Here is a 21,457-nt window from a genome sequence, read left to right on the forward strand (position 1 = left end):
CTCCTTGTGTCGAGTCACAGCGCTGGCTGCGGTTGTGCCGTTTTACTGTTGTTGTCTTTAACAGCCACTACCATAAATTGTGCACACCTCAGATGCCCCTCTGCCTCATTCTTAATTCTTGTAACTTCAGGGGAGCTCTAAACTTTTTGCATGCCTGCGTTTGAGACTAGTAGGACCAGTCTGGATTCAGCCAGCATCCTGCAGCTCTCTGCGATGCCCTGAAGCTGGTGTACCAACTGAACCCCTTCCAGAAACTAGTACAGATCTTTCAGTTGGCAGCTAAGGAATATTGCTGAGGCAGTGGGATTGCAGGATCCTAGAAAACAGAAAGGATTTCTGGAGCCAAGGTAGCCCCTCTGCCTCTGGCCCCCTGCAGAATCAGCTCTGCCCTGTGGCATCTCTGCTCTTAAACCCTCATCGAAGGCAGGCCTGTGATATTTCCAGGCAGTGTGTCCAGGTGGACTCAGCTCTGACAGAGCAGTGAGGGGGCAGCAGCGTCTTGGCTCTTCTGAAATGTGTCTTGTGTCTTTGTGTGCGACTGTTGCAGGGGTCCGAGTGGAACGCCTCCAACCTCGAGGAACTGCAGGGCTCAGGGTGAGTACTGCATCTTTCAAACACTAACGTTAGACTCTGTGAAACCATGGATCGTTCACCTTTAACTTGCATTCAGGTCTCTTGAGATGACGTACGATGTTTGTAGACTGTAGGGCCAAGTTTGGGTCCAGTTCCCACCAATGTGGGTAACTTGCTGTCAGGACCTTAGTCAAGAAATCTTTTCTACTTCGTTTCTACTGCATGTAGAGTGGAGATAACAAAGCTTCTCATTTGTAATGTACATCAAGATCTCCAAAAAATGCCCCACTGTGTACCAGTGTGAAACGGACATACATACTGTTGTGTCAGGTGTGGATTCCTGCAGGCTGTATAGAGTAAATATTACAGTGCTAAGCTTAGGAAAAAGCTCTATCTAAATGGAGCAGAACTTCCTGTGGATGAGCAATCTCCATCTCACCTGCCCAGACAGGCAGCTGCAGGGCTGTCTTTCACCATGCTCCCATCACTGCAACACTTCTTGGCTTGATTTACTTTCACACTTTTTAGATGAGTGAGAATTTTGCATATAAATATTTGCTACTTGCCCAAGGCATACGCAAACCCCGATGTGAGAAACTGAACAATATTGCCTAACAGCATGACTAAAAATGTTTAATTTGAAGTCCTTGGGAATAGATGTCTGAACATCTTTGAACAAGTAAATCAGGCAACACATTAATACTTTGATCTATGGTGAAAGCATCTTGAAATGCAGTTTCTAAAAGACAAAGCTGGACAAATTCTGAAATAAATACCCTGTGTCCTTGATTTGTCTGAATGATATGAGTAAATCAATATGGGCATTCATTCTCCTCTGGTACATTGTACACCCTGCTGTAATATTTGGCAGGAGTTGAGAGATGCTGTGCAACTCTTACTTCATATTTTTGGTTGGAAAGAGGAGAAAAGTATGGTTTTATTGCAAAAGCCTGAATTTCCAAATTGTGAATTCCTGGGTTCTGTTCCCAAATTTTGCCCAAACAAATCACTTGCAGTCTTTGCACTTTTCTCCTGTCAGTGACCCACTTGCCTCCTGGGGATGTCTTAAGTTTATTTGCAAGGTGCTGCAAGAGCCCTGGTTGACAGGCACCACAGTAATGCTGCGGTTTGCTTTCTGCATTAAGAGGCAGGCCAATCCGCTGGAGCTGCGCTGACAAACAGTGAGGAGTTCCTGATTGTTTTGCCCTGTCAGCCAGGACATTGGAACCCAAACTTCTCCCTCCTGTGCCCAAGGTCTGGACGCTTTGAATGGGGTATGCCAGTGGTGAGGGATGGGTGAATGGACAGGCCCTGCAAGTCAGGTGTGTGATTTGTTTCACCAGGTGTCCCAGGAGTTCAGGATTTGGGCTGTTGATAAAATCTGACAGCACATGTTGTGTCAGATTTCTTGTAATTCAGTGTGTATCAGTTCCCCTTTCATGGCCACAGCAGTTCAACTCTATTTTTCTTTTCATTTTTCCACAGCATTGACTACATTTTAAACGTGACCAGGGAAATAGATAATTTTTTCCCTGGTTTGTTTGCATATCATAATATCCGAGTGTATGACGAGGAGACAACAGACCTCCTGGCTCACTGGAATGAGGCGTATCACTTTATAAACAAGGCCAAGTAAGTGGGCAGGGAGACGTGACTTAGCTGTGGCTTGGATATGCTCTCTCGCTAAGAACTGCTTGAGGTCTGGGTGAAGGGAGTGAAACTGCCCTGCATATTTCATCCAGCCACCGAAGCTGGAACTCCCTGGAGCGACCCCGCAGCTGACAATGGCAACAGGGGTTTTGCATTACTGCTTCTCCCAGGAGGTTTCTGTGTCCCTGAAACTTGTTTATACCTGGTCTGCTCCTGCACCAGTCAGGGATTAACCTGTTCATAGCCTGTGGTTTATTTATTTATTTTTGTTGTAGTTTCCTCTTGCAAGCTAAACAACAACAAGAACATTTCCTCTTCTAAAGAAACTTTATAAATACTCTGACTCATGTCCTTATTAGGCTAGCGCAAGCTATCTCTGCAGGCAAGAGGTGGTGACAGAGCCCATCAGACCACTAAGTTTCTACATTCAAGCTGTTCCTGCTTATACCTGTAGCCAAAGACCTGAGTGGGCAGGCAGGAGACTGCAAGGTGGTCTCTGAAATGGCAGTATGATTGAGGGTGCCCTTCTCCAACCTCTGACTTCATGGCTTACCAAGTCCACTGCTTGACCTGTGGTGTGAGAGGGGTCAGGAGGACAAAAGTACTCTCCATTTACCATTTAAAGTGTTAAGAACAAATACAATAACCAGAAAGATGTAAGAGATTTTCCGTTTTTCTCCTTCTCCAGGAAGAATCACTCCAAGTGCCTGGTGCACTGCAAAATGGGTGTTAGCCGGTCAGCATCTACTGTTATAGCTTATGCAATGAAGGAATTTGGCTGGTCCCTGGAAAAAGCCTATAATTATGTGAAGCAAAAACGCAGCATTGCAAGACCAAATGCAGGCTTCATGAGACAGCTTTTGGAATATGAAGGCATTTTAGATGCAAGGTAAGGTGATAAAGTGAATGGAAAAGTGACTTGCAGGAGATAAAAGGAGCTAATCGGAGACAATGACTCTTAACATTTCAGTGAATCACAATGTTAATCAAGTTCCATGGGCTTCTATTGAGGCAGCAGCATCTTCTGCTGATAAGCACAGCACAGGTGTATGCAAGACAGATGCTGGCAGAGTGTGGGTGGTACCATAGTCTGAAGGACAGACCACTGTACAGAAGGGCCCTCTTCAAAGTGCAGGCGCAGAAGCCTGGGCTAATCGTGTTTTTTCTAAACCCTGTCTATGCCAGGCCTCCCTGGATGGAAATTAGCTGTCTTCTAGAGAGATCTGCTCTGGTTTAATTCAGTGAGGATTTCTTTGCATTTGGGAAGCGTGTTCATATTTCTCAGCAGCCAGGGCTGTTCAGCAAAACATTGTTCTTGTTTTATGAGGCAGAATGGGGCTCAGGCAGTGTTGGAGGCAAATCGTATACAGTTCTGGATGACTGTGCCAGTCAAGTTCTTTGTTACTGCAAGTGCTGTAGTATCTAACAAGGATTTCTGCATGCTCGACTTGGCCTTTGCTGTAGTAGAGGAAGAAGACAAAAATTTTTCGCTCTGGTTCAACAGAAACTGTGCCATGAGACGTGCAGCGCTGTTGGCTCAGTGTGTTTCACCCTGAAAGAGGGCTCAGTGCCCCTCTGCACAAGGGCTGTTCCCATTGTGTATTCAGGGCGGTGCACTGCTGAGGGTCTGCTAGGTCCAAAAGACATTGGAGCAGGTGGGCATGATGGACAAAATCCTGATGCTAAAGACTTTTTTTTTGCCCATATAGAACTGCAGGACTGGGCTCACCAGTCAGTCTTTTGATTCTGGGTTGTGAAGTCCCCTGGTATGTAGAAGTGGGGGGACTTGCCTGGAACTGACCACTGCCCTCAACTCGCACCACAGCCATCATATCAGCAACAGCTTAACTGTGGTCATTTGTGTCTTTTTCTTTTCCTTAGCAAGCAGCGGCACAATAAGCTGTGGAAACAGCAGGCAGAGAGCAACATATCACAGAACACAGATGGCACCACAGGGTCAGGTGACTTCTTACTTGAAAGCTTGGACATTGACCTAGAAAATCGCCTGGCTGACCTGGACACACCTTCACAGTCAGTGTACCTGGACAACCGAGCCAGCACAGAAGTGGCTGTGGGCTTCAATTACTGCTTCCGGCGCCTCTCGGACACCCTACTGGAGAACAAGATGCCCAGTGACAGGGAGAGTTTTTTCCAAGTGGAGGAGTTGGAGCAGGATGCACTTGCAGAACAAGCTGACTCGCTGGCGGGAAAGCCTCTATCTGCATCTTCTGACGGGAGGGTGGAGACAGCAAAAGTGCTAGAGACAGCAGAGCCAGCAACAGAGCTGAGCAGCTTCTGTGAGAAGGAAGTCAAGAAGAAACTAGAATTCAGCCCCCGGAAGGGAAGGATAGTGCCAGGCCCCAGGGATCTGGGAGAGGATGGTGTCAGGGAGGAAAATCCTATGGAGAAGTGGAAACGTCGCTTATCTATGCATAAGGAGGAGAGCAGGCTTAATAGAGAGAACCTGAATAACAACAACAGCAAAAGGAGTTGCCCGGAGGATTTTGAGGTGCGTATGGAATTCAATTGTAGATGACTAGCGTGGCTGACTGCTGCAAGTGAAACTGCTCTTCTCATCTTCGTAGCACGGTTTCATTTGACTTGGATAGACCCTTTCATTCCATGATGAGCTGCTTCCTTTTCGAAATGCTTCTGAACGGGGCTTTGCTTGCCCAAGCTGTGGATTTAGCTGCCAGAGAAAGAGCGCACACATGTGAGCGCGCTATAACCTGCTTTGGGCAACTTGCTTGCATGACCATCACTTGAAATGGTAGGTGTTCTTCTAGTGACGTTACTGTCTGCTGGGAAAGTACGTGACTTTTGTTCCTGCTGCAGGGCTTTAATAGAGAACTGGAAGTCTCTCAGATCTGCTCGGCTGTAAATATTTCTTCTGTTCTGTGTCTTTCACTCTGCTGTTTGTTGATGTGTGGTTCCGTGTGCATTCATCTGTACCTGTTTTCTTTTTTTGCAGCATGATGCTGTTTTTGGGATCCTCAGTAAAGTCAAGCCTTCCTATCAATCTTGTGCTGACTGCATGTATTCCTCGGCCAGTTTGTCTCCTGAGTCTTTCGGGGAGCAGTGTGAAAAGCTGAATCCAGGCACTGCACGTCGCAGCTCTACCATCTGCACACAGCCAGCTCTCCTCTCCCACATCACTTCCAACTTGGCAGACCACCTGCCCAGCAAGTCTCAGTCAGAGGAAGTAATCAGAACTAAAAATAATGAGACTCCGCTTCCTCTGTCAGCAGGAACTGGTACTTTGGAAGCTGGTACTTGCAAATCAGTGGTTGATCAACACTACAGTATTTCAGAGAAAGGAAAAGATGCACCAAAAACTCTTGTCAAAACTCTGCTGGCCAAGAGCAACTCACACTGTGACAAGAGCCCCCTTACTGCAGAAGTGGTAAAGGAAGAATCTCTAGCCAGAAAGGACAGCAAGCCCACAAAGGATCTGAGGTACTTGTTGTTCAGTAAAGACTTGGAAAAGCCAAGTGCAAGCAGTTACTTGATGCAGCATCAGGAGTCACTTATTCAGCTGCAAAAAGCAGGCTTGGTTAGAAAACATACCAAAGAACTAGAACGTTTGAAAAGCATACCGTCAGAAGCCTCATCGCTGTTCAGAGAGAGTCCAATGAGCAGAGTTGACTCTGGCATTGTGGAGGAAAGCCAGGATTTGGTTTCACATCATGCCCTAGTACCACTTCTGGGGCCAGTACCACTGATACCTGAAGACACAGCAAATGATGTGGAGAAGTTAGAGGCCAAACGTGCTGTGGAAGGAATCTCTCAGAAAACCTCCACACCTGTCATGTGTAGGTTGGAGCACACGAGCAGTTTCACAAAGGACTTTCTGAAGACCATCTGCTACACCCCATCGTCCTCCCGGAGCTCCAACCTGACGCGGAGCTCCAGCAGTGACAGTATTCACAGCGTGCGGGGGAAGCCCGGCCTGGTGAAGCAGCGAACTCAGGAAATCGAGACTAGGCTGCGGCTGGCTGGTTTGACTGTTTCTTCTCCTCTGAAAAGGTCCAATTCTCTCGCCAAGCTAGGATGTCTTAACTTGTCCTCTGAGGACTTATCAAGTGACATGGATGTGTCAACCGTAACGGACTCAAAAGAAGCTGTTTCAAGCGAGTCTTCCGTGCTCTGTGAGCCACAATCCACTCTGAGGAGTGCAGATGTCAGCTCCACACTGGTAGCAAAGTCGACTGTGGGAAACTTGAAGAATACACTTTGGATGGGCAAAAGTTGATGCTGTCTGTAGGGGAGGTGAGGGTGGTTTGGATTTTTTTTTCTTTAAGGCATTTATTCATTGCACCAATGCAGTTTTACCATCTGACTGGCAGTATTTCATCTGATGCCACTTCTTCCTCCCCTCTTTGTATCCTAAGTGGGGAGAAAAAGAAATATAATGGATCATTATGAAGGGCACAAAGAAAAATAAAATGTATTGCATGGCTTAGAAAAGGACTTTGTGTGAACTACCTGTTGTCCTGCAGGATGCTATTTCTAGTACTGTTTGCCAAGTATAATAATGTGTTTTTGTGTGTGCATATATAGATAGATATTTTACCTATTTATCTATCTATATACATTGCTGAAATATTCTGTGTGAAACCCTCAAAAAATAATTAGTCATTACTTTTTTGATACTTTTTTTTTTTTTTTTTTTTTTTTTTTACAAAACAAACACAAGTCTCTAGTTAAAATAGGCACTTGTGAAAAAAACCTTAAAACGGTGACATGAACACATGAACACTACCTCTGTTTTGCTGACTTCTACTCTTGGTTTGTTTTCTTTTTAAAGGGTTTTCCCACAATACTTACCTTTTTTTTTTTTTTTGAAGGTATTACCTTAATGTTAACTGTAAAGACCTGAAAGAGTGTTGAGACATAGGCTTTTCTGCACTGAGTAATCTAGCTATGAAGTCAAGTGAAGGAGTATAAAGCTGTGTTCATATTGAGTGTGTGATCTGCTGACGTTAGTCCTTCTTTGCTGTACAACCAGGTGAATTGTCATCATCTTCTGTGGATAACAGAGTGACATCTAGACTGTATCGTTGTTGAAGTGGACAGATGTCTTGTTCTTTGGGTGTTTTGCTGTTGTGGTTTGTAACGTCCCAGTGATAATAACAAGCCTGGCCAGTAAGTGACCGTGAAATCTAGTGAAACATTATGTGATGCTGTATCAGTGTTGTGGTTCCTGTGCTGGAGACCCTTCTTCATCGGGCTGTTGGCAGCACGTGTTGCAGGCGAGATAACCGAGCCGTCTCCTGCTCCAGGGGAAGACGGCGGCTCTCGTGGTGTGCTATGCATTTGAAATCGGAATAGGCAATAGGCAAATGTGTAACTTTTTTGATTATTGGTATTGTTTTTGGTAGAATAGTTCCTGCATCCTCGGTTTCCCAGCAGCCTGGGAAGCAGTTTTGAAAGTTGTGCTGCGTGAGTCCAAGTTGTTATTGATGCTGGTTGGCAGGAGGCTGCATCTACGTGTCCCAGCTCTTGCAGGGCTGCACTAGCCTCTTGCCAACAGTGACAGACGTGTAAATCCTGCTCTTGTTTGGGTCTGTGTGCATCCCATGGGAGAAGCAGAGGTTAGGTGCCCAGGACGGGCAGAGGCACAGCAGGGCGTAGTAGTTTGCCCAGCCTCCCTACTCAGCCAGAGTTATGCTTGTGGTTAGACAGCATTTGGTGCTTCTGCATGGTACTGCAAAAGCTGTGTGGCTGATGAGACAGGCTCAGTCCTGCCCCTCTGAAACTGCTGGCTTCTGCTAGGCAGGATTTGGCCACTCTGGAGCAAAGTCCTGCCTCAGAGACCTTTGTACTCTGGCGGCTGCCTGGGACCTGCTGCCTCTGCGACACTGAGGGTCAACTCAGAAATGGTCTGTCCCTCCTCAGCTCCCAGGAGAGCCCCTGGGAACCTGAGCACAGATCTCAGGTGCAGACCTCAAGGTTCAGGCCCTGGCAGTCAAACAGAAAAATAGGATCATTCCAAAAAGAAATGGATATTGAAATTGTGGGTGAGGTCTCCTTTCAGAGAAAAGCAGGCATGACCTGAAAGGAAGTAAATGTAGGCTGCCTGTGTTCTCCTCTGCGGCCTTGGCCTGCCCTGTGCGCTTGGTGATGCTGCCTGGTGGCCAGTGGCTGTTCTCGTGGACCAGTCTCAGAGCAGTGGTACAGTACGCTCGCTCTTTCTCTTGCTACCGTGCAGTGGGAGATGTTTGAAATGAAGCAATTCACGGATGCTATATGAAACACTTTTTTTAGACTATTTTGGGCAGCCAACCTGAAAGAGCACAGCTCAAGACCTGCTCCGTGCTGGGTGCTCTTGCCAGCTCAGGAGGGGAGAACTCAAAAGGGGTGCAGAGGACGTGCTCCAAATGTCGGCGCTCTCGGAGTCCCGCTGAATGTGAATTGGATTTGCAGTGACTTGGGCGCTTTTGAAAATGTGATAGTAGCTTGCTCGTTTGGGCTAATGTTTTGAAGCAGGCTTTGGGGTCAAAACAGACCCTAGAGCTCAATGGTGGCAAACTGACCGATTTGATATGGTGCCAGTTTAACAACGGGGCTATGAGTCTTGAGCTCTCCAGAATTTTAAATCTCCTTTGAAAGCTGTTCTTACAAATCTGCTTCTCAGGATGGGGTGGAGAGCAGGACTGCATAAAGTAAAACGCAGCCTGTATTCATCAAGAACTCAATGTCTTGAGAAAGTGAGCCATGTGTTTTACTGTCCCAAGCACCTGGAGTTTACCTTTGTTTTTGGTTTCCTCTTCCCTTTCTTAACCATAAGACAACGCATTTTGTATCAATATTGTGAGGAATTATATGGACTGAGAATTGGTATATAAATGTCTCTCCTTAAAGAGTCTTAAGTTTTAAGCACACCTTTAGCTTAGGGCGCCCTTCTTATTTCCATTGTGAGAGAAGGTTTGAAACAAGCTACAGGAGTCTGAGGTATCTTGAACTTGGATCCTGTGATTGACAGAAATCGGCCCTTTTCGCCGTCCCTCCCATTTTTTGTTGCATGTTTTGGAAATCGGAAGTGACCAGTTCTGTACACTGTGACTCCCCGAGGCGTGCATCCTGCCCCTCTTCCCAGCTCAGACCTTCCACCGAAATATCCTTCCCTAAGGTCAGAGTACCGTGAGTGCATTTGCAAGCCCAGATCTACAGTAATAAATTTCCTATGTTTGTATGCTTTTTACTATGTTTGTACCTGGATTCTTGTTTGTAAGTGATGGCAAAGAGGTGGGAGGCATCTAGGAGGCCACTGCACTGTCTGATGCCTGCGGGGCTCTTGAGGGTTTTGCCAGTAGTGTCTGCTAGAACAGCCACCTCGGATGGCTCTTTTTTCCTGCTGTTCTGCTCCCAGCCCCTCTGCAGTTCACAGCACGGTGCACGGGTTTGGGCACTGCACAGTGGTCAGTCTTGAAGCTTGCAAGGGCCAGTTGCAGTCCTCACGCTCAGACTGATCTGTGCTCTAGAGCTGCTGTCTCCAGGTTTCCTGCCCTTGCTTGGGATGCTGCTGTCTGGTGGAGCTGGGATGGGGAGGCAGATCTCAGCCTGACTTGTGTTTTTCTTTTCTGTTTTCCCATATTGTAATGGTTTTTGGGGAGGGGTGGGGGGGTGGCTTTTTTTTTTCTTGTTTCTTTTTCTGCTTCCCTCTTCTCCCAGAGGGGAGACATATGTGCGCAGGGCCCTTAGCACTGCTTTAGGACTGGCCCTTAACTGAGGGTCTGCAGCAGCCCCTCGATTCCCAGCGAGGGACAGTTGCTCAGGCCCGCTCGTGAGAGCTGCAGAACTCGCTGCATTGCTACCCTTGCCCTGCGGCTCGGCCCGCCTGGGCGCTTGTGCGGCAGGGCCCCCGGGGCGCCTCACCCTGGCTCCCACTTGGGCGCGTTGCCCCAGCACAGCAACTTACTGAGGGCAGAGGAAGGCCGGACTGGACCATCACCGTGCAGGGACCCAGCTCCGAGCAGGAGGAGCAGATGCCGACGTGCCGGTACCTCTCGGTGCTGCAGATAACGTTCCTGTGCGCTCCCGCTGCTGACCAGCCGAGGGAAGAAGTGGGGGCTTTGACTTGAACAAGTTCAGAAAAATTCCCAGGTCTTAAATGATGCAAGTGAACATAAGTATTCCTTCCTGTTTTCCGGAGTGCCTGCCAAATTCTGCTGCATACAAACTGCTGCTCTCCCAGGGGCACGGCGCTGCGTAGCCTGCCTGTCCTGCGCCGTGACACCGAAAACCTGTTGCATGGACTCAGCTGTCGTTTGAGCATGGCTCGGTCGCCAGTCCCACAGTTTAGCTCATCAGACTTGAAGCTCTGTTGCTGCTTGGTGCAACACGATACTGTCAGGATAGAGACAGAGTTTATTGTCGGTTGTTTTTAAGGCCAACGTGTGTTAGAAGCGCTAGCGTGCCATTTCAAAGGTTTTGTAGCCAAACCTATGATGCTTGCAGACTTCGTTAGATTTGTTGCATGAAAAGGTAGATGTTTTCTCCCATGTATTGTAATTGTTCTTTTACAATTGAGTGCCTTAATAATAGTTTACAAATACTGTGTATTTTTGCTGAGCTGTTAAACTCTGCTGTTTGCTGTTCATTTTTTGGTGCTTTTGGTGTTTCCAGTGGCAGTAAGGCCATTGCAACGTCTGCATATCAACCTTTCAGTCCTCCCATCACTGCTGAGCTCAGAATTGCGAAACGCTTCCCTTTTTGCTCTGTATATGGCAAAATCAGCGGGGTGTATTACGAAAATGCCATGCAGCTTGCAGCTCCTGGTGCTGTCGGTTCCGACTTATCTATGCATTGCTGCAGAAGTGCAGACAGGGGCTGCCCGGGCAAAACATTCCGAAGCTGGAGGGGCACGTTTTGCTCAGCGGATTTCCAGGTGTAATCCAAACCAAGTCGCGTTCTGATATAAACCTGAAATGCACAAAACTGGCACCTTATTCGCAGTCTCTGCTTTGCCGGTCTGTGTTAGAGCAATAGCCGTCCTTCTGGTTGTCCTTTCCCTAAAAGCGTTCTTTAATTCGGTAATGTCTCACTGTTCGTGTTGCAAACGTTTGTCTGCTCTCGGCGCGGAGTCGGCTCCTGGACCCGGGAGGCTGAGACCATCCTCCGTAGATAGTAACCGTAAATCCAGAGAGGAGTAGGTGGATGAGTAACTCGTAGCTGTTTCAATGCATTGCTGTACTCAGTGATAACAATGTTACTTTTATTTCATTGTATTTCTTAATTCCGGTTTTATATTTAAATATGCAGTATCTTTTGTACTGTACGTTTGCGGTAGGGGATGCATAATGCACTTTTTTTTACTTTTGTTTGTAAAAATGTACTGTATATTTTATGTGCTTCTTGTGAGGAAAATAAACTTCTTTTTTCCTTTTACAAATGAGCTTTGCAGCATTTCTGGAAGTGGGGAAGGGCTGGGCCATAACCCCCATAAGCCCAAGCTCTGCGTGCGCGGTGGCGAGGTGGCACACGAGTGGCAGGACCCACCCGGCAGGCTGGAGCCGAGTTCTCGTCTCGTTTGTCTCCCCAAGGCCAGCAAAGTCGCTCTGGTGAGACCTGGTGAGGACCTGGCCCTGTGATGAGCAGTCTGGCTACGAGGAACAAGCCCCACGGGGTGGGGACGGAAAGGAAAGAGCACAACGGGGGTGGACGGGCTGCTCCTGTGAGCCTTGCCCCGGGATGTGTCTCTCCGGCTGCGCTCCGCATTACCCTCTGCCCTTTTGCTTGGTCCTGGCTGCTCTCTGCCATCCCTAAAGGCCACATCGGGTGATGCCTCCGTGCCTCTCGACTGCATCCGTGCGCTGTTGAAGGTGCTCTACCTGCTCCGCTGGACGAGCGAGCAGTGCAGAAGCACACTGGAGCCATGGCATGGGCTCACTTGTGGTTTTTAAGGTGGAAAGGGAATGAAATGGAAACATTTAATGCTTGGAGGCAGGCATAGGACTGAAATTGTGATTCTCTGGCTAACCGCTTTTGAGATGGGTTTGAGGAGCATGTTGCTGAGCACTGAGCGGATATAGGCAGTGCAGCAGTCGTGTGCAGGAAAGTGATGCCTGTTTGCGAAGCAATCCCTGCCCAGAGCACGAAGCGGTGCTTTATCTGGGGTGTTGCATGAGTCATGTGGTCTCCTTAATTCCCACAGGCCTGGGCTATACTGGCTCCTTTGAAGAGCAAATATCCCGCATAGAGCAGCTGAGCTAACTCCCAGGCTGCGGCTCTTCTGCCCTGAGCCAATTTTGCTGCAGCCCCAAGATCCACCCAACGTGGGACCAGCACATCCTGGGCATTCACCAAATTTTGCCTTTAAAGGCAAACAGTGCGCATCGGTCTCCTGTGCCTGCAAGGAGTCTTGTTACTGCCTAGAATTGTTCGTGCTCTCAAAGCCGCCTTGGGGAGGAACATGTCAGTGTTTACCTTGGCAGAGCAGCAAAGCACAGGCTGGGGATGCTCTCCAGCCCTGACAAACTTGCTAATTACCTCAAAGAGTCATTAACCCCCACAAGAAATGCTGCTCGTGACCAGGTGTTTGTTTGCTGATCTGGCTTTGAATCGGCAGCTCTCGCTGCTCCATCAGCCAAGCGCCGCCTGGGCAGTGGCCCGGGTGTGAGCCGCTGCCTCTGCGGGGCCACTCAGCCCTGTCACCTAGAGGCGTGAGCCTGGCCAGGAGCCTGCGGAGCAGGGACCCGCCAGCCGAGCTGGTGATGTCCGGGAACGGCGAAGGACCCGACGCCCACCTCCCTAGGCTGTGTTGTGAAAGCCTCGGGCCCAGAGCAGAGAGGAGCTTGCTGGCTGCAGGGCAGCAAGGGCGTGCTTGCAGGATGCTGGCCTCCCGCAGCCTGCTTCCGTGGCTGTGAGATGGGGGAAGGAGGAGCGCTTTAGAGTTCCTGGGATTCATCCTGGTCTCCCGTGGGGACCCCTGCCACACACAGCCTGCCTGGCCCCAGGGCTGGGGGCTGCTCCTGCCCTCTGCTCTGTTGCCCCTCAGGACTGCTGCTTGCTGAACAAGAGCTTTCTGCAAATCCAGTTCCTGGCTGCTGGTTTTCTCCTTAGCTCTGAGTGCATCTCCTCCATGGAAATGTAGCTCGGCCTCCAGTGCCTGCACCTGGTCAGTGCTGGAGCTGGTGCTGGCCCAGGTCTGCCCTGTGTGGACAGGTACCCGGGGGATCTGCAGCAGCCAGAGATGCCTTCTCTTTATCACAAACAGGAACGTCCAACACCTGCAGCCAGGACCCATGTCCCATCCTCTGAGCGAAGACGGAGACCCTGCGCTGAGCAGCTGAGGAGGAGCGCTTGGCTCCGTGTCAAGGCCTCCGGAGAGCTGCCCAGGCATGCTTACACGATGACACGCAAAGGAAAGCGGTGGGAGCGTGCGTGTCCGTATGTGCAGTTTTTACACCCTGGGGTTTAACTCTAGTGCTGAGCCACAGCAGGGCTGAAAGACACATGCTGAGCCGGGAATCCCAGAGGCTCCGGTACATGAGACCTCCTGTCTGGAAAGACGAAAGCTTTGTAGCATGCTTCTGGGATTCCTGGGACAGGCGCCATCCCTTAACTGCTGCCACTCGAGGTCAGGCTCCAAGGAAGCTCCAAGCTGTTTGCTGTTATTTGGTTTAGTTCAAACTTTCCTTGGTTGATTTAAAAGACAGCTTTCACTGCTTGTCTCTGTTTCCCAAAGATGGAAATTTCTACACAGTAGTTGTTTGCAGGTTTATATCTGTAAGAGTTGCTTGTAAAAAGAAGCACATTAAGAGGCAGGACTACAGAGGACTATAAAATGGCTCGAGTGTGTGCCCTGTGACTGCCAGTAAGTTTATAAGCCTTTTTCTGTTCTTGTTATGATTGAACGTTACATCCTGTTGTGATGTTGCTATGGCAAAACTAGGCAACATCTGGAGCAACACGAGTTCTGTCTGATTCTGATGACTGTCAGAGAACTTATTTATAGACTTGCTGGCAAAACAAGTTGCTTGAGCGTTAAACCTCCATGAACAGTTTGTGGCTGTGGCAGGTGGTCTGGTGCAGTGTTCCCTCACCTCCGTGGTGGAGCAGCGCACAAGCGTCGCTGAGCAGAATAGCACTCTGCAGTCAGCGGCCAGGATCCTAAAGGATCATCCACCTCTTTTCTTTGCCCCCGACAGTAAGAGGATGGTTCCCTATGGGGTATTTTCCAGTTTCACGTTGAGGTTGTGTGACGGCAGGGGCGATGAGCAGGCATTTCAGAGGTGTTATTGTGGGAAGGTATATGTTGTGGCAGGCGAGTAAGGTTGCTTTCAAGACATCCGTTGACCAAAACAATGCACAGAAAGAAGCAACAGGACTCAAAGGATCACAGCAGCATTTTAAAGCTAGCAGCCTATTGCAACGAACAAGGTAATCTGCCACTCTTCCAATCCATTTTCAGCTGTCTGCAGACTCAGGAAGATAACTCTGTATCTATTTATACTGGGTCGTGGCGGGACAGCTCACTTTGGCAGTCTGAAGAGGTAGAAATGTAAATATTTTTCTAAGCAGAAGCTTAGAGTTGCCATTGCTGCTGAGAGACAGGAGATGGTTTCTGCAACAAATTCCAAGATCATGGGATCAGAGACTGCAGCAGGCACGGTTTGTGGTGTGCTGCAGGTGGGGCTTGTTCTTTACGGGGCCATTTATGAACATGCTGCTGCCGCTGGGGAACTGTCCCCTGCGCGGAGTTTGTGACAGTGTGTGGTGGAAAGCCTGGCTGCAGTGCTGTAGGCAGGTGGTTGCGTATAAATGCAGACTGAGTGCGTGTGTATAGACATACATACATACACACACATTTCATACTAGCAGCAGTAGCTTTACCTGTTGCTTCGGATTTGAGAGCTCTCGGACGGGGGCAGTGCTGGAGAGCTGATGGGCAGCCTGTTGGATTTGCTCCAGCCTCAGCCCTAACCCTGAGCACAGCATTTGCCCTAAAAGTACCTCCCAATCTGGCATGAAGGATGGGGCAGCAGTGGAAACATTGCTGCAATTGTCATTTCCTTTTATGCATACAGTTCAGCAATAGCTGCTTCTTTGCTCCACAGGAACCCTTGTCAGACTCTCCCTGGGATTTAACACGGAGCTCTTTGAAGTAAGCAGCTGGTGCAAAATGCTGCTGAGCTGGGCAGCCCAGCCCAGCCCAGCACGGGGTACTGGCCTTTGCTGGCTCCTACTGCCCTTGGCTGTGGGTCTTAGGGCCGCAGGGCTCTTTGCCCCCTCAGGGTTTTGCTGCAGAGCTAGGGAGCAGCTTTGCAAATTTAGCTGGGAGCTTAGTTTTTTTAAACCTCTCCTTGAAGACTGAAGATGACACTCATCCCCTTTTCCAGGTGACAAAGAATCAGGGTATATTAACCTTACCGTACAGCTTTCACACTAGCCCTGGGCTCTGTGGCCATCACACAGGGCAAGATCAAGAAATCAAGGTGTTATCTCCACCTGATGATAGTTTGTAGGAAAAAACACAATGAACTTGGCTTTGGCATGGGAGAGCAGGGATAGCTCAAAGGGAAAAACTCTGAATGATTGATCATGCCAAAGCAAACATGTGAATCTAATAAGTTTTATCCCAAGGAGAGGGGATTTGGCCTTAGAGTTTGTCACTGTCATAATTACTGTCAGAAAATTTTGCTGCAAAATTTTGTTACCCTTGGGAAGGGAGTGGGAGGAGCAGGGTACTGTCACCTACAGGCTGACAACTTTGCATCACTCTCGGAGTGCAGCTCGTGGAGCACCTTTCCCTGCCAATTTTGGTTTTCTGTTTAGATTCATCTTTCTCTTTACACAGTTGTGCACTTGGGATCTGTTGGCATTCCTGTTTCCAGCTTTCTAGTGACCAGGGTGTGAGATGTTTGGGGTTTCCTACCTTTCTGTTGGATCTATCCCCAAATTGTGTGTGTTTTCATCTCGTTCTTTTTCTAAAACACTCTCCCTCACCTCTTGTACACTCCTTCTCTAGATAGAGCCCAGCCCTGCGCACGCCTCTGTCTCAGTGTTTCCAGTTCAGTCTCTCCACCTGAACTAAGTGAAAACTAGCAAAATAAGTGCTTCATAACCAGCTTTACAGTTAACTTTACCTGGTGATCACATTTCTTCCTGTTGGCTCCTACCACTGGCAAGCAGAAATCGGAGCAATCCTCTCTTGTCGTCTTCTGCATTTCCAGGGGCTTTAAGGCTTGTAAGGCTTGTAACCAAGCGGTTCCTTGATTGAGTCACACCTGGTTACTGAGCAGTGCTGAGCAACATGGAGAGACCGCCTGGCCTGAGACGGAGCGCACATCCATGGCCCAGGGCAGCAGCTTAGCCCAGGTGACAACGTAAGTGTGTTTGTATTATACTGTGTTGAGGCAAATTATGCCCAGGCAGCAGGTATGCAGCGTAACTGCTGCCCCACCTGGCTCACTGCACATCCCCTTTGTGGTACAGTTTCCCACAGTGGCAACACTTCCAGCTTGGATGAGACCTGCCTCGCTCCTGGCTGCAGCAGCATTCAGCCCCGGGCCGCTGATGCGATCGCTGCTTAGAAGGTCACTTGTCACGAGCAATGTCAGCGGAGGAGCAGCTCCTGCTGCCCTGCTCTTCGCTGGACGCAGGGCTGCTGGCCCCTGGTCCTGCTGAAGCAGATGTGTTTGCTTTGGACAGCCTCAGCACAGATTTAAAACTTCTGGTAGTAACAACCCATGTTTTGTCTCACTGCAGAGCAGCTCTGCAATGTGCATTGATAAGTATTCCTCGGAGTGGGCCTGGCTGGCTCACAGGCTGATAAGGACTAGGATAAAAGTTGTCTCACTCCTTCACATTGGCACTGGCCAGTGGTCTTTCCCCCACTGCCTTTTAGAGCATTTTGCATGAAGAGAGCAGGAAGTGGTGGTACTGTCCACCCACAAGAGACTGTGGCCCCGAAGTCACCCCTGCAGCCCCTGTGAGTGCTTAGGCCACACGCTTAGGGGCTGCTGGAGTCCCTGCAGGCTGCGGACGAGGCTGGTTCCCACCGCCGACCCGAGCCTGCCTGTCTGGGGGTAGCACAGGGTTTTCAGCCCCACAGAGCGTCAGTGCGATTCCTATAGCCTAGGAGCAGATGGGGTAGGAAGCATTTTGCTGGCTGAGAACGGAGCAGATCTTTGGGCGCTGTTTCCAGCCTCGCAGGGCTGGCGCTGGGGTAAGACACGGCGATGCCTCGGGTCAGCCTCTGCAGGGACCAGTGCCCGGCACACCAGTCCCTCTGCCCCAGCAGCAGCGCGCGGGCCAGAGCCGTGGCTGCGGTGCCTGCGCAGTTGCTTCCAGATCTTCAGGGATTGTCTAGGTACTTCCTCGCATCCCGCCTTGGGATTCTTCAACAGATACAAATAGGGCAGCCAGCACCTCGTACACCATAAAAGGCAAAGCGCTGGGGAAGAGCTTCTGGGATGGGAGCCGGTCACTGGTGCCACGGCTTGCTGAAATGTCAGGCATTCGGGGCTGTGTATAAACGGATTAGAGCCCTTCAAGCTTTCTCACTTTCCCCTCCCTTCCACTGCCGTTGTCAGAGAATTTACAGGAGCCTGTTTGGCAGAATTATTATTTGCAGGGAGGAACTTTCTGCATGAAAGTTTGTTTAGAGAAATGCCCAGCACATTAATAGGGATTTTTGATAATTTATGTTTTGGAGTCTCTTAAGGGAAACTTGTTTCTGAGGCTGCTGTTGGGCTTCTCTGTTTATCTCGGGAATACTTTTTGTGTCACAGTAATTCACTTAACAATAACATATTCCTGCAGATAATTCCAGCCAATCTGTCTCTGCCCTAAATACTTTGTGTATACAGTATCTTTCCCAGATACACTGGGATCCAGACCAAGGCCCAGCGTCAGCACTGCACACTGCTTCCAAGGAAGGAGTGTTTGGGAGACAGTGTTTGTGACAATCAGTCTCATGTCAGAACACGGTGCAGGGGAAGGAAGTGCGCCAGGGGTATGGATGTGGATTTTCAAGCTCTCTGTAAAATCCACAGAGGAACTGACAGAGGGTGATCCTGCCCAGATGAGCTGCAGCTGATGCAGCAGCATCAAAGGGAAGAGAGAGAGAATTGCTGCGTAGACCCATAGGGAGTTACTGCTGCTGCAGGTTGGGGGAAAAGGGGTGAGTCCCTGAAGGAAGATGTGGCTGTGTAACAAATCCTGCCTGTAAAGTGCTATGGACCAGCCAATTGGAAGCTGGGGGATGCATTTACGGTTATTCAGGTGGGATATTTTTGAGGAGGGACCAGTGTAGCATCAACTCTGACAGCTGTTGTCTTAGGAGACAGCATCCTGCCCTGCCACAGAGAATGGACTGCATCATGCCAACATGCATTTTCCATCTCTACTGGCCATGAGGCTAAAAAATGCTGATTCACATGACCCAGGCACAGAAACTTCCAAGCTGCCTCGGTCTCTCGGAGTAGTGGAGGGAAGAGAAGGCGGTGCTGAAAGTCTGTCAAGACCTAAGGTGGGAAAAAATCTTGGCTGGCCAGTTTCAAAGCATTTGGATCAGGGATTAAGGTAACTGAGCTCCCAGCCATGGAAGCCTCTACCTGGCAGTACTATGGATATCTACTGGATGACACAAGTAAGGCAAACGGGAGAGACTGCACTACTTCCCGGAGAACCTCCAAAGTGACATGTGAAGATTATACTTTGCTAGATAAGAATCAACTCAGCCAGGAGGGCCTGGGGCATAGGATGGAGCGAGGTAACCTTCCCGACCCCGAGAGTGATCTGCATGTCTCTACCAAGTTACAGATGAGCAGAAGTCTGAGTGAGAGAGGGCAGCAGGGGCTGGTGGCAGAGGAATTGTGCCCAGAAGAACATGCTGTTTCAAAAGCGCCCGGGAGAAATGAGGAGGGGGAAGTCTCTCCAAAGGTATATGAAATACAAGTTGGCCAGAGGCGACCAGGTACCAGCAGGACAGTGAAGCCTGTTGTGTATAGGCTGGAGGAAAGTGAATACAGACGCCTGATCCAGGAGGGAGAAAAAGAATGTGAAGGGAAATGGGAAATGACAGAATACAAGATACCTTTGATTCAGAAAAATGTCAGTCACCAGGAAGGTTACCCAGGGAATGAGAAGGCAGCAAATCCAAATGTAAATATTACCAACACTTTCCAAGGAACCTTGAGGAAGCAGATAAGCCGTTCAGACTCCGAAAGTAGCGTAGAGAACAGACAAGTTAATAAACTGACATTGAACTCTTCCTCAGAGGAAAATAAACCAAGTGTCCCAATCAGGTCGGATAGCTTTGAGCAAAATGCCATGCTAATGGATTACATTTTGCAAAACAAACAGGAGACGACAACATCTGTTTCACACATCCCAAGAGAAAGCAGCAAGCCAGCTGAAAGCTTTAGGCAGACGGTTAGCTTCACCCCTCAGACTGACGACTTCCCAGACCTTTGCCAGAATGGTCAGACTAGTGAAGAGGATCCAGTCAGGAAGCCAGAGAAAGATAAGCAGGTTGTGAAGAGCCTTGAGATAATGGTCTCTGCGGCTGCAAATTGTGCTTCAGTGGCTAGAAACACTGAAAAGCTTTCAAGACAGAACAGCAGCCAGCTCCTTGAGAGCTGGGAACAGCTTGGAGGTGAAGCAGATGCAGGAATACTTGATTTATATAGTCAGAAAAATACCCCACCAGCCCCTCCAGCCAGGTCCCACAGCAAAGAGAGTCTGGCATTAAGTATTAGCAAGACTATGGCAATGACAGAGTTGCTGCTGGAAAAATGCAGCGATGCAGCAAAGCTTGCTAAGAAGCAGACAGCAGCTGCAGCCGAGCACAGCGCAGACCAGCTCACTGGAGGAAGGATTCCAGGAGGAGGGGGCCCAGAGGAGCAGGAACGGAAGGGGTGGAAGAATCAGGAGGATGAGAAAGTGCTTAAAGTTGCCGACGCAAAGAAAACTTTTGAAAAGCAAAAGCCTCCAGAGGGGAAGGCAGCAACACCACCGCCCAGCACAGCCAGAAAAGGTGAGGTGTGACAGCTCAGCTGGGAGGCAGGCTTGTAAAATGCTGATCTGGATTATAGTGCCGTATTTCAAGGCTGAATTTAAGGCAAATTGCAGGTGGGAGTTGAATGGGGAGGTGAGTTTGTAGTTGTGAAGCTTTTCAGGAAATACCTGCCTTAAAATAATCAAGCAACAGATGAGATCTACTCAAGGAATATTGGGATCTAGCAGATCTCTGGTCCTGATGAAGTGGAAGAAAATCATGCACTGATTCAAATCTACTAGCAGTCTAGTAAAAATACTTCTTACAGGGAAGCTGTTTTGTGAAAAGAGGGCTGGTAGGCAAAGACTCTCCTGAACAGTAAATAAGTGTACTATCTAGTTCTTCTATATTGCTTTTCATGAATAGATACAATGGAGAAGTGCCTACATACTTTCTCCAACTTTCATCTGTGCTTATTTGCCTCTGTCTCTCTATCCAATATGATTTTATTTTAATTTTGGTATAAAAGGAGGCTTTACTTTTCTTTAGGCTCTTTTTCTCCTGCATTGTGACTTAGCTGAATAAGTCTTTCAGGAGAATGACATCAATTTGGAAACCTGAAAAACTATGAATAAATGCACTTTGTTGAAATAGTACTGATTAAACAGTAGAGTTATGCAGAAATAGGGAGAGATTAGAAATGAGTGTTTGTTTGAAAGTTTGGATCCTGCAAGAACATTGGAGACCCATGCTGGTTAACTTGCATCTTCTGTTTATTGAAGATCTGCTTGGTTATTGTGGATTTCCTTATAAGGGAAAATAAACATGTTAAGGCACAGAAAATTCACACTAACCTTCAATTGAATAACATATTTTCTCAAAAAACAGGTATGATTATCTCACCATGCTGGGTACGTTATACTGTCAATTACACCTAATCAGAGAAATCATGAAACCAAGTCGGAATACAGACATTGTCACAGAGTTTGCATTGTGTTAGTGACAACACAAAGCCAGCAGTAATGGGAAACAGATCTTATCCTCTTAGGAAGCATCTTAAGTCATATTATCATTCTCATGATGTAAAGAAACAGGATTGTGAAATAGTTGTTACTGCAAACTATCTGCAATCTGACAGATTTAAGCTTTGTACTTGAAGCACTGTTAGTACTGGCTATTATCAGGGTGTCTGGATTATACTTTGAAGGTCCAGTCTCTCTACTCCTCATTGAATGGGAGATTTGTCTGATTAAATGGTACAGCTGATATGGCATGTTTTAATCAGCC

At 48.4% G+C, this 21,457-nt stretch overlaps 2 protein-coding genes across 2 annotated transcripts in view; both read left to right on the plus strand.

The window, feature by feature from the left end:
* The window catches only part of SSH1 (slingshot protein phosphatase 1), a 41,409-nt gene extending 31,983 nt beyond the window's left edge, over positions 1 to 9,426 (plus strand). The window contains exons 11-15 of the mRNA XM_062589848.1: positions 548 to 594; positions 2,059 to 2,205; positions 2,912 to 3,112; positions 4,105 to 4,732; positions 5,195 to 9,426. Of these exons, the coding sequence (XP_062445832.1) occupies positions 548 to 594; positions 2,059 to 2,205; positions 2,912 to 3,112; positions 4,105 to 4,732; positions 5,195 to 6,475 (2,304 nt within the window). The 3' untranslated portion in view covers positions 6,476 to 9,426. The remainder of the gene's footprint in view (positions 1 to 547; positions 595 to 2,058; positions 2,206 to 2,911; positions 3,113 to 4,104; positions 4,733 to 5,194) is intronic.
* An 8,772-nt stretch (positions 9,427 to 18,198) lies between these two features.
* Positions 18,199 to 21,457, plus strand: part of CORO1C (coronin 1C) — a 61,027-nt gene continuing 57,768 nt past the window's right edge. Inside the window, exon 1 of the mRNA XM_062590449.1 lies at positions 18,199 to 20,209. Within this exon, the coding sequence (XP_062446433.1) occupies positions 18,772 to 20,209 (1,438 nt within the window). The 5' untranslated portion in view covers positions 18,199 to 18,771. The remainder of the gene's footprint in view (positions 20,210 to 21,457) is intronic.

This window comes from Rhea pennata, chromosome 17 (assembly GCF_028389875.1).
Source record: "Rhea pennata isolate bPtePen1 chromosome 17, bPtePen1.pri, whole genome shotgun sequence".
Classification (NCBI taxonomy): domain Eukaryota; kingdom Metazoa; phylum Chordata; class Aves; order Rheiformes; family Rheidae; genus Rhea; species Rhea pennata.